General features: G+C 40.6%; 1 protein-coding gene across 4 annotated transcripts in view; it reads left to right on the forward strand.

The window, feature by feature from the left end:
* rtn1a (reticulon 1a) overlaps window positions 1–13,511 on the forward strand; it is a 226,021-nt gene that overhangs the window by 102,215 nt on the left and 110,295 nt on the right. Inside the window, exons 3-4 of one of the 4 annotated variants that reach the window (XM_068038825.1) lie at window positions 904–1,581; window positions 6,713–7,525. The exons of 2 other annotated variants lie outside the window; for them this stretch is intronic. In XM_068038825.1, the coding sequence (XP_067894926.1) occupies window positions 904–1,581; window positions 6,713–7,525 (1,491 nt within the window). The remainder of the gene's footprint in view (window positions 1–903; window positions 1,582–6,712; window positions 7,526–13,511) is intronic. One more of the 4 variants, XM_068038827.1, reaches the window with a different exon arrangement.

Here is a 13,511-nt window from a genome sequence, read left to right on the forward strand (position 1 = left end):
ACATCTTTAAGAATTGATGGTATCGGTAAAAAAGAAAATATAATGAAGGAAGCATGAAAAAGAAGTTGTTGTAAGATGAGATCATAAAAATAATAGATATTAAATGAAGAAATAAACATTAGCTATCAGAAAAAAATGAAAGAACAAAAGGAAAAATAAATGGAGGAAGAGAATATGAAGTTTAATTGGAAGAACATTCTTTCCTTAGTGTTGTGACTAATCATTTAAAAATGTAAATGGTGAGATTTCAGATACAGAAATTTCTGTGGCTACCTGGTGAAACATTTGTGATATCATAAAGCTCACATGATGAAAAGTCTTGTCTATAATATACATCATACAATAGCCGAGTACTCCATCAGTTAAATATATTCTGCACTACAATGCCCTTTTACTGTCTTAACTATGCTGTAAAATGATGGGGTGGTCTCATTCTGTGATGACATTGGTAACTGTGTGCTATTTATTGTCATGTGTGCCATTTCTTCTTCATCTTATCCCAGGTTACGTGTATGTATTTGTCAGTTAAATATATTGCTTTCAATAGAGCAGGATAGTGTTCTAACAACATTTCATTTATTATGAAGAGGGGTTTCTAGCTTAAATACTCTGACCTGCTTTGAAAGCAGGTAAGGACAAAATCATCCTTCTTTCTAAAGAAGTTTACTATTGCATCAACAGTTTTTCTTGCAGCCTTGATACTTCATTATAGATGCCACTCCTTCAATTTTCTTGTGTGAATTTTGTTTTAAGAGACAGTGTCTTCAATGAACCCTCAGTACACATGTTTACTTTCTAACCTCACATAAGCCATTTGGACAAAATTTCAATGTTGGATTAAATGCAGAATTAAGAGCTAATTTCACAATTGTCATTGTTCCATGTTTTTCATTTTCTTTTTAGAAGTTACAGAAGGATCACTTGTTAGCTCAACAGGTTTTGAAGAGTATAGTCCAGAGGTTGGCGCAGCAAGACACGTTCCAAGCTTTGAGTCTCACTGTATGATCAGCGCAGATTCAGGAATAGAGATGGCACCAGGGGATTCTATTGATTTGTCCAAAACTTTGGTGGACCCTATAGGGTCAGAGAAGGCAGAAGACCAAAACTATATCGATATGTGCCGTTCTGGAGAATCAGAGGCTCAGAAGTTATCCAAGGCATACTGGGAAGAGAAGATGATGTCTTTTGTAGATAACACATCAGCTGACACAGAGGCCGCCCCACAAAATCCTAAAAAGTCAGTTGAGGAAATAAAATTAATAGAAGAAATGAGCCCCTGTCTGAGTCCTGAGGAACCGACAACAGCACCATATGTGGAAGAGCCTTCAGATGAAGACATTTCAGAGAAATGGGAAATGGGAGACACCCAACACAGTATTCACATAATGGATACATGTGCATCACCAGCCCAAGTTGTACTCACTGAGATAGAAACCATAGTAGATCCCAATAGCAGGTGCAAGTCTCAGCATGAACAAGAGAGTAAACCAAAACAAGGATCCGATGTAGTGCCAACTGTGACTGTATCAGAGCCTGAGGATGACAGCCCAATCTCCCAAACGCCTACTCCCTCAAGCTCAGGTAACAATTGTTATGTGATTTACTGTAATAGGTTGGCAGTGTGTGTACATATCATTTCAAAATTGTCTTTTATTCATTGAACTACAGTAATTGTTTGTGCGTGTGTGAGCTGACATTCTATTTAACTTGAACATTTGACTTTTTTTTCATTTTTTATGGCTGGTTGATTGAAAAAGTCTTAAATTTCTGTTGTCCTGTGACTTCTTTTATATAGCTTACAGTGGTATTTCTGTTCCTTATTTGCTGTTTATACGGCTGGGTGGTTTTACCAGCAGGAGGGAAAAGGAAACGTCATAAAAATGACTACTGACTGCCCAATTATGAAAGGATGCGAATAAAATGTGAAATTTAAAGGAAAAACTATGCATCTCTGTGCTTGCCAATGTGAGCACACAGTGTTTGGTGCATGCTGGCCAAGGCGAATACATTTTTAAAATACATGTTGTAGACCTCAACCAGTTACCCTCCTCTCCTCCCTTTCTTATTCTGTCTTCCTGTCTGTTTCCCTCACTGAGGCTTTATTTAAAAAAAATAAAATTAAATAATGAAAAAATTGCCTGTCTTCCTTTCTCTATTTTTATCTCCTTCTGCTTCTCTTCTTTCTGACTCATAGGTATTAGAAATTAGAGGAGGTGATTTTAACCTACCAGGTGACAAGTTAAAATCGTTCAGATTACTTAAGCATTACTGAGTCACGACCACGATTTTTATGCAGAATTCTGAACAGATTCAATTTGATCTAGTAGTTTGTGAGTTAATTTCTGCCAATCTCAGCTGGTTACTGACTTCATTCTTAGATTACCAGCAGTCAGCAATACAATTGCTGGTCAATACTCGGCAAAGACAGTAGCTGTTAAAATGTCTGTGAACAGGTACCCACCTTAAGTAAAAGCATTAATTTGGGGGCCAATGATGATAGGCATGCAAGTATAGGAGTGATTTCATCTTGGACAGGCTGAATTGTGTTCAGATTTTCCAGCTTTTCCTTGCATGAAGTTGTGTCGCAGACCCTTATCATTTTTGGGTTTCTGTAAAATGCTTTGTCAGATACTGTACGGATGTGCCATTTTTTTTCAGTGTTGAGTGAAGAGTACACTACAAAACTGGTTGGAATTTCACAATTGGAACCAACTAAATAAAGCTATTTAGTTTTGTGGTACTAAGAATGAAGCTATCTTTCCAGCATGCTTGGTTCACATTCTCTGGAAACTCTCTAAACTTATATTTTCATGTTAGTTGCACAAGGAAGAGTGCCTCATGGAAAAATAGCTTTGCTTCATCATTTATTTTGTTGCCCATGAAGAACTGTGTAACGATTCTTCTGGAAAATCCACTAGTTTCACTGCTTTTTTTCTTCTTCAATGTTCCTGACTCCTACAAGCCTTTATTTTCGATCAGTTTCCCCTCTTCCTTCTCCCCTTCTCTTGTCTCTGCAAGGTATTGATTCTTTCCCGGGTTACAGTTTCATTATGCTGGTCCCTTGTACTATTCATGTGTGAATATTGATGGTGGTTGTTTGCTGAATATTCAACCATGAAGAGCATCACAGCAAGACTAAAATAAAAGCAAAATACTGCAGATGCTGGAAATCTGAAATAAAGACAAAAAGTGCTGGTAATACTCAGCAGGTCTGGCAGCGTCTGAGGAGAGCGAAGCAGAGTTAATGTTTCAGGTCTGTGACCTTTCATCAGAACTGGCAAAGGTTAGAAAAGAATTAGGTTTTAAGCAAGTGAAGGGGAGGGGGTGGCCAAGAGAACAAAGGGGAAGGTGTTTGATGGGACAGAGGGCAGGAGAGATTAAATAACAAAGCTTTTCCAGGACAAAGGCAAAGCGTGTGTTAATGCTTGTGGTGAAGGACAAAGCATTAGTCCAGAGAGAGTTAATAGCAGAATAATGAGCATCTCTGACTACATGAAAAACAGGCACATGGTTAAAAATTAAATTATGGAAAAAAGGCCAGTCATGCTCTGAAGTTATTGAAATCAATGTTCAGTCTGCAAGGCTGTAGAGTGCCTGATCGAAAGATCAGATGCTGCTCCTCAAGCTTGCACTGATGTTCATTGGAACACTGGAGCAGGCCAAAGACAGAAGTGTCGGCATGAGAGCAGGGGGGAGTGTTGAAATGGCTAGCAACCAGAAGCTCGGGGTCATGCTTTCGGACTGAGCGGAGGTGTTCTGCAAAGTGGTCACCCAGTCTGCATTTGGTCTTCCCAATGTAGAGGAGACTGCATTGTGAGCAGCGAAATAGGGTATACTAAATTGAAAGAAGTACAAGTAAATTGCTGCTTCACCTGAAAGGAATTTTTGGGGCCTTGGATAGTGAGGAGAGAGGAGGTAAAAGGGCAGGTATTACACCTCCTGCAATTGCATGGGAAGGTGCCGTGGGAAGGGGACGTGGTGTCAGAGGTAATGGAGGAGTGGACCCGGCAGTCGTGGAGGGAACGGTCCCTTTAGAATGCTGTCAGGGGAGGGGAAGGGAAGATGCGTTTGATGGTGACATCACACTGGAGGTGGCAGAAATGGCAGAGGATGATCCTTTGGATGTGGAGGCTGGTGGGGTGGAATGTGAGGATAAGGGGGAACCCTTGTCACGATTCAGCTGTTTCCGGCCCATTTCCATCACATCTGCCCTCACCCCTACTTCTCCCTCCCAGAACCATGCCAGGGTTCCACCAGCTTCCACATCCAGAGGATCATCCTCTGCCATTTCTGCCACCTCCAGCCTGATGACACCACCAAACACATCTTCCCCTCTCCTCCCCTGTCAGCATTCCATAGGGATTATTCCCCCCACGACACCCTGGTGCACTCTTCCATTACCCCCGACACCTTGTCCCCTTCCTACGGCACCTTCCCATGCAGTCACAGGAGGTGTAATGCCTGCGCTTTTACCTCCTCGCTCCTCACTATCCAAGGCCCCAAACACTCCTTTCAGGTGAAACTGTGATTTACTTGTACTTCTTTCAATTTAGTATACTGTATTCACTGCTCACAGTGCGGTCTCCTCTACATTGGGGAGACCAAACGCAGATTGGGTAACTGCTTTGCAGAGCACCTCTACTCAGTCCGAAAGCAAAACCCTGGGCTTCTGGTTGCTTGCCATTTCAACATCCCCCCCCCCGCCACCCCCCACTGCTCTCATGCCAACATTTCTGTCTTCGGCCAGTGTTCCAGTGCACATCAACGCAAGCTCCAGGAGCAGCAACTGATATTTTGATTAGGCACTGTACAGCCTTACGGACGAAACATTGATTTCAATAACTTGAGAGCATGACAGGCCTTTTTTTTATATTTTATTTTTTAATCATGTGCCTGTTTTCATGTAGTCAGAGATGCTCATTATTCTGCTGTTAACTCTCTCTGGACTAATGCTTTGCCTCCCACCATAAATATTAACACACTCTTTGCCTTTCTCCCAGGACAACTTCGTTATTTAATCTCTCCTGCCCTCTACCCTATCAAACACCTTCCCCTTTGTTCTCTTGGTCACCCCCTCCCCTTCACTTGCTTAAAACCTAATTCTTTTCTAACCTTTGCCAGTTCTGATGAAAGGTCACAGACCTGAAACATTAGCTCTGCTTCTCTCTGCACAGATGCTGCCAGACCTGCTGAGTATTATCAGTACTTTTTGTTTTTATCACAGCATGACTGCTGCCCTTGCTTTCTCAGTCTTCGCACATGTGTGCATAATGTACTGATCCTAAATTTTAATTGATAGTACTGTGGTGTACATGATGTATATTCTATTATTTTGGCCAAAAAAACTGAATGGGCATTGCATCTTGCTTTGATGGGTAAAAAGCATTATTCACTTAGTGCTAAAATTAATCCAGTCTTTTTGACAGATCTTATTGCTAGTGCATATTGTTCCCAGCATTATCAAAAGTAATTTTAGTAAAGTTTTCTTTAATAAATGTAATGGATAGGAAAATGTAAGTCAATTTTCTTAATACTTTTGCCTTCATTGCAACTGATGATTCATGTTTTATAGTCATTGATTTTTGCTTTTAAAATACCAGTATTCCCTGTGTGTCTGTAAATAGATGAGCATTGGTGTTTTTCAGTCCCATTGAAAGTTTGTTACTGTGCATTTCTCATTTCTTGTTTGATAAAATAGGAGGACAGGGGAAATACACCATTTTTGCAATGTGTGTGGCCCCTCTAATTTTTGTCATTAAAATAGCTGAATAGATGTGAAAAAATTGAATTTTTAAAAATAAATATGCAATACCTGATGTCATTCTATTAAATACTTGTATTCTTTTGTGGGCATGACATCAGCTCATGTATTTAAGATCCACATCCCACTGCAATACAGCAATTAGAATGCTTAGTAGTTCCAAATTCTGTTTCCATTTTATGGTTCATAAACAATGGAGGGTTCTTTAAGTGCAGCTTACAGTTTTTTAAATGGCTCTTAAAGTTCAAATCGGGGTATTTCTAATAATTATAGTGTGGCAATCAATCTTTGGTCCTGTGGAATACTGTACCTTGCAGTTAGAAAGCTATCTATAATTTCCTGCTTTGATCCCTAATGGTGACAGTAGAGCTTCTGTTGTTAAAATTAATACAGAGCGTCTGCATTTAATTGCTCTTCTATGCCAGTGAGCAGAGTCTGTCATGAATGTAACGTCTGTTGGGACAGTACTGGAAAAAGCATCCAAGACTGTATACTCAATTAGTCACTAAATATTGTGTTGCAAAGAGCTAGAATTGAGGAGTAGGATTATTAGGGAATGCCTAATGTGGCATGACCAATGGTTGAATTCCCTGCTGCAAGCGGGAAAGTGTTGGATGAATACTGCATTACCTCCCTAAAATGGGTAGAGAAAAATGGATGGAAATGCCATTGCTGACAGTTTTGGCAAGATGTGGTTGCAGAATGCTTGCCCACCATTTTGATGGCTGTGAGATACAAAAATACATTTTGAAAGAAGCATCTGTTTTACCAGGATGTATCTCCAGTCTAGCTCTTTCTTCAATATACAACTGAACTTTAAAAGTGACAGAACTTAACAGATGTGGTGTTGATCATAAATGATGTATTACATGATGAGTATTGCAGAAGCAAAAAAAAAAGTAACTTTGGGTGCTCACTGAGCATATTTTCTGTCTGCATTTATGATTGCAGAAGAATCTGATTCACAGATTGAAGCTGCTTACCATTTTCTGGAGGACGAACCCCCCGCTGCCGACAAGACTTCAGAGCAAACTCAGTGTTTTTCTTTAAATGCCACAGAAGAGGAGGGGTCCCCAAGTGCTGCCTTAACAAAACTAGATGGATCTGAGCAGTATTTGCCAAAGCTACCAGCCACAACATTAGACCTTGAGGCCAGCAGTGCAGAATCTGGAGATTCTGAGATAGAGGTAGTGCCGGATGAGTCACTGTCTATGGAAGAAGCTGAAGGTTGCAGCTATATGACATTCAGACAGGTTGGTGGAACTCCACCTTCTTCTGTTTCTTCGGTCCAGTACAGCATGCTGAGGGAGGAACGTGAAGCTGAGCTTGACAGTGAACTTATCATTGATCCATATGACGCTTCATTAGCATCTGAAGAGAGTGTCCAAAGAGAACAAGACTCCCCTATGAAAGCTGACAGCATGGGGAGAGAATCTGATGAAAAAGCCTTAAAAATGGACAACCAGCAAGAATCGGATCATCAGTCAAGTCGATCAACTGAGTATCCTGCATCTTACATTCTCAAAGGTACCAATGGAACAGATGAAAGCACGGCTGAGCCTCCCATCCTTCAGAATTATTCAGAAGCTTTCATTACACCTGAGGTTGTGGTTGAAGAACCATCTCCTGAAGAAGTCTCTGAAGAAACAGCAGAAAGAATAAGTGATAGCAAATCCTCAGATGGAGCCAAGACTGGAAAGGATTTGGAGAGCCGCCAGCCCATTACTTCTGAGCGGTTTCAACTGGTACTAAATAAAAAAGCAGGTAATTTTAGCCATTACTCTGATCTGAGCAATTTATTTTAAACCATCTTCATTTTTCACATTTAAAATTTATAATCTTTTTTATGTAAAAATGATCAAAATATCTAATTGCTTGATATCGATTTGCATGTTCAATTATTAAATATTTTATGTTTTCCTTTTATTTTAGTTTCAGCAAACTGGTTTTCTCCCCTGCACCAACTTCCCCCCATTGCCCCCACCTCTTTCCCCCCAACCCACCCACCCCCCCCCCCAACCCCCCGGCTTATCCATGTCTAGTACCCTGGGAATTTAAATGTGTTGTATAATGCATGGCAGCCATTCAGGTAAAGTAAGTTACATGAAATGTAAATACTTAAATTATTTATGAGGTGATGCACTTGTATTTGACAATTGGCTGTTCCGGCTTTTGAAAATGTTTTTAAAGGTGCAGCTCTGGGGCACACTTACATCGATGTGTTCTGTTGTCCCTCTTTGGCACTGTATTTCCCAAAGGTCAAAGGCTTAAAAGCTGGCAAGAATAACTGTCAATCCCAGCCCATCTACTCTAATTAGTAAAATTACTGTCAGACTAATTAGATACAGCTGGGGTAAGCATCATTTTGGATAATAAATTTAAGATGTGTATTTCAATCTGGAGAATGTGATATTTCATTAATTGATTACTTTAAAAATTGATGTGCTTTTTTTTACCATTATCAAATAAATAAAAGGGCACTTTTTCCTGGCCTCTTCTGCCCTAGCATTGAACAGGAGAAGGCCATTCAGCCCCTCAAGACTGTTTCTGCCATTCAGTGAGATCACGGCTAATCTGTACCTTAACTCCATTCACCCAGCTTGGCTCCATATCCTTTTATATGTTTGTCCAGCAAAAATCTATCGATTTTTCAGATTTAATATTAATTGAGTTAGCATCTGCTTTTTGTGGGAGAGTGTTCACAACTTCTGCCACCCTTTTTGTGGCAAGTAACCCACCTCCTGACTCCCCAAAGCCTGTCCACCATCTACAAGGCACAGGTCAGGAGTGCGATGGAATACTCTCCACTTGCCTGTATGGGTGTGGTTCCAACAACACTCAGGAAGCTTGACACCATCCAGGACAAAGCATTCCACTTGATCGGCATCCTATCCACCACTTTAAACATTCACTCCCTCCACCACTGATACAGAGTGGCAGTACTGTGTACCCCATATACAAGATGCACTGCAGCAACTCACCACGTCTCCTTCGACAGCACCTGCCAAACCCGCGACCTCTACCACCTAGAAGGACAAGGGTAGCAGATGCATGGAAACACCATCATCTGCAAGTTCACCTCCAAGCCACACACCATCCTGACTTGGAACTATATCGCCGTTCCTTCAGTGTCGCTGGGTCAAAATCCTGGCACTCCCTCCCTAACAACATTGTGGGTTGTACCCGCATCAGATGAACTGCAGCAGTTCAAGAAGGCAGCTCACCACCACCTTCTCAAGGATAATTAGAGATGGGCAATAAACACTGCCCTTGCCAACCATGCCCACATCCCATGAAACAAATAAAGAAAAATGAGTTGAGACGGGCGAAGTTGGGCAATGTTACGGAGGTGCAAATTTGCAGTCTTAGTGATGGCACGAATGTGAGGTGGAAAGCTCATCCCAGGATCAAATGTGACACCAAGGTTATGAACAGACTGGCTTAATCACAGACTATTGCCAGGGAGAGGGATGGAGTCGATAGCTAGGGAACTGAGTTTGGAGTGAGGACCAAAAACAATGTCTGTTAAATTAATTTTTTCTTATCCCATTCCGATAGATTTTTTTTTCGTTATGTAGATGTGTTTTGTAAACTGTGTATTTTTTTGTCCAGATTGCTTGTTTTCCTCATCCTTACGTTATGGCTGTGATGTTTGAATGTGAAAAATTAACCTTATTAACAAGGAGAAAGTATAATTTGTTTTAATACATCTTTAAGTTATACATGCAGGCATTTATTGATCTATCCATCCCATTACATAGCTTCTGTAAAAGATGATCTTCAATATGCACATAGAAATGAACTTAATATGAGACCTTCAGTGTTTTAATTAACAACGATCAATAATGGAGTATCTCCCCCACCATCAATTATAGGGATGTCTGGTATGTGGAATTGAAAATTTAATTCTGAATTGGGAGGTGGTTGCTCATCAATAATGAAAAATAATCAGAAGTGTCACTCTTCCATTTTGTTATAATGCTGACAGCCCACCAGTAATCTTTTAATATTGTGTTTTACCATAATATGAGTAATAAACGCACATTGCTGTTTTAACTTTTTTTATTTAATTACTATGTCGCGGAATTATTACCTGTGCTAATTATCCTCTTTTCAAGGAAGGCATTACTTGGGCTTGAGAGGCAGAGAGAAGGAGAGTATTTTCAATGCAAAGTACTTCTCTGCCTCTTCGGGAGGTCTAAAGGAGGGAATGCTTTGAAGTAGTAATGTAAGAATTGCTTGATGAATAAAAACCACGATCCATCTAGTTCTCCTTCTATTATCCTAGTACTCACACATGATGATGGAGTTGTTGACTAATCATAAGCAATCAATCTATATCAATTAGTCTACAACAGACCGAGACATGAGGCGAGGAAACATCCATTGGTGGAAAGTTTTGGAAACTATTGGTCCCAAAGTGACCTGTTCCTCCCAAGCATGTTACATTTACATATGTCATGTCTCAAATTAGTCATATACTGTATCCCAAAATGTTATTTTTTAAAAGAAATCTATCTAATTTGTATTTGAATGTATCAATACTAACTGGTTCCACTGTCTCCCTGTGGATTTACCACTTGCTTGCTGAAATAATGTTTTTGCAGATTAATTTTAAATTAACCCACCCCCACCCGCTTCAAACCCAGGCCATGCCCTCTAGTTCTACTATTCCTGGACAGGGTGAATAGCTTGTCTTGGCCTATATTATGTAGTCCCTTTTAGAATCCCAAAAGCAACAATCATATCACCTCTCAACATGCTCTTTTCCAGTGGCAACATGCCCAATTGCTCCTTATAACCCGTTCCCTCCAGCCTCTCAATCATTCTAGTTGATCTCTTCTGTATCCTTTCAGTACCTATAATATTTTTTTACGGTTGCGACCAGAACTGTACACAGTATTCTAAGTGCAGTCACATCAATGATTTATGAAGTGGCTGTATTACCTCACTACTTCTGCTCAATCTTGGCATTCTAATACATCCCAATATTTGATTTGCTTAACATACTGATGTTGAGCATTGTTGCGATTACTGTATGTCATTTCTGTTATTCCCTTGTTCCATAATTTTTTTTCAAATACGTTGCTAGTTTAAGATGAAATGTATAAGTCCACACATTGTAGGAATTGAGCACAGATTAAAACTTTATGCCTAGGGGCAGGACTTTAGCCCTGATATGGTGATAGGAACTGAGTCAGGCAAAAGCGTAATTTCATGCTGCTGGCTAGCGTGCTGGTTCGCTGCCACAATCCCACTCCCAAGTCATTTTCCTGGAGGCTGGATCAGGGGTGGAATGGCTACCTGCCCACAAGCGATAGGTAGCTTAAGGTAATCAAGATGCCAATTAGGGTCAATGATCAGAGGCTGACTGGAATATTTTAAGTAGGCCACAGCCACTGGTCCACTATTGTAGGCGGCGGTGGGGGTTGGTGGGGCAGCGTTCCAGGCTCACCTTTTGATGCTCCCCACCCCCTGCCTACCTGGCCTCAGATTCCCTCTCTACAATGGTGAACCAGCAGCTGTGCAGTTTTCTACTTCAAATATTTTAAAAGTGCTGAGAGGGCGCCTCAAGATAGAGGCACACTCTGTCTCTTTTTACTTGCAATGGCAGGCTGCATCTCTTTCCTTGCTGGTGAGCCTTCAACTTTGGCAGCCCACCTGCTGCTCTTAATTGAATGGTGAGCACGTCCTCTAGCCAATAATTGACCAATCTAGGCAAAATCAATGTCGGGTGACTGCTCCCAACATGGTATAGGGTCGAGAACCGCATTTGACCCTGACACAAAACAGAAAATCCTGCCGTAGTATTCTTTTAAATCAATTCATGCACCTGAGACCAGAGACAGTACTGACGTGAAAGCTTGCAGAAGGCATCCATTAAAATGTGCAAATAGTAGGTGAAGGTAAGTAATTAAGAGTCGCTTTATTTGTCTTCTAAGAACGTTACTATTCGACCATTTTGCGTTAAACATTACTTTAGTAGATTGTGCCAAACTAATGAACCTAAAGCAGGTTAAAGTAATGCCACCATCTTGTATGCATAATATAAGAGATTCAGAATTTAAATTAGGAAATGTTTTTCTTTTTTTAGTAATTGAGCTGTGAAGCCTTGGGGAGTTAAGGGTCAGGACACTGCCTTTCTGCCTCTGGGATCTGGTGTTAAATTTCTTCCCAAACTGGTTGAATAAGTTTCCTTTCACTATCAGTTGAAATTGTCTCATTCCACTATTTAGAGTTTATTAGTTGACTGCGCAAAACTAGCTGCAGTTTGGCAGAGGTTTCATGAAGATGGGGCCATCAGGAGGACTGGCATGGGAAATATTTTTTAAAAATCTCTGCCAACCTAAGCAGCGTTCCTGGTAGTGCTCTAATTTTTCATATACCTATTTTGGCTCAAGCCTAGTTCAGTTCAATTTCAGAAATTAGACGAAGTGAATGTTATTTTTCTATGCTATGTTGCAATCCATTGGTGCCACCTAGTGGACTTGCAGAGCTTTCCTTTAATTCTGAATGTACTTGATATTTAGAGAGTACCAGAAATTAAACATTTTCCATTGGCAGTCTTGCTTAAATGCTTGCTAAATAAAATGCTTAGAAGGTTTTACAAATCACTGTTACCATTGGAATTCCAAACCGTTATTCTTCAAATATCCAGTAAGATCTAGTGAATGCAAGGACTAAACATTTAGGGCATTTTCTTATGATGCATTAGTACCCACACTGATGCCATCTTCTTCAGCCACTGGTTCAATCTATTCTATTTGGAGAGATTAGTCAGAGAGTCATTATGGCACAGAAGGAGGCCATTCAGCTTATGAAGTCCATGCTGGCTCTCTGTAGAGCAATCTACTCAGTGCCATTCCCTGCCTCTAACCCCATTGTTCTGCAAGTTTATTTCTCATCCAATTTCCTTTTGAAATCATTGATTGTCTCCACTTCCACCGTAGGCAGCAAGTTCCAGGTCCTTACCACTCGCTGCGTAAAAAAGTTCTTCCTCACAATCCCCCCTGCATCTCTTGCCCAAAATCTTAAATCTGTGTCCCCTAGTCTTTGTACCATCAGCTAATAGGAACAACGTATCTTTGTCTACCTTATCTAAACCTGTCATAATCTTGTACACCTCAATCAAATCTCCCCTCAATCTCCTTTGCTCCAAGGAGATTAACCACAGCTTCTTGTATCCTTGTAACTTAAATCCCTCATCACTGGAACCATTCTGGTAAATCTTCTGTGTGCACTCTCTGAAGGACCCTCACATCCTTCCTAAAGTGTGGTGACCAGAACTGGATGCAATACTCTAGTTGTAGCCTAACCAGAGCTTTATAAAGATTCAGCATAACTTCCCTGCTTTTATACTCAATTGCATGAAGAATGGGACATCAGGATGACTGGTATGGGAAGTATTTTTTTTGAATCTCAGTACCAACCTATGCAGCGTTCCTTAGGTTGGGATTAGGCTATTTATTGGGGCAGAGTAGAGTAATCTTATGAAGCCTTAGGAAGTCCAAGATCACATATGCCTTGCTAACTACACTCTCACTATGGCCTGCCACCTTCAAAGATCTATGCATAGGAACCCCCAGGTCCTTCTGCCCCTGCACGCTCTTTAGAATTGTCCCATTAAGTCTATATTGCCTCTCCCTATCTGTTCTGCAAAAATGCATCACCTCCCATTGTCTGTATTAAATTCTATCTGCCACTTTTCTGCCCATTCCTCTAGCCTCTATTTCTGTTGCAATTGATTGGT

Source organism: Heterodontus francisci, chromosome 9 (genome assembly GCF_036365525.1).
Source record: "Heterodontus francisci isolate sHetFra1 chromosome 9, sHetFra1.hap1, whole genome shotgun sequence".
In the NCBI taxonomy this organism is placed as follows: Eukaryota; Metazoa; Chordata; class Chondrichthyes; order Heterodontiformes; family Heterodontidae; genus Heterodontus; species Heterodontus francisci.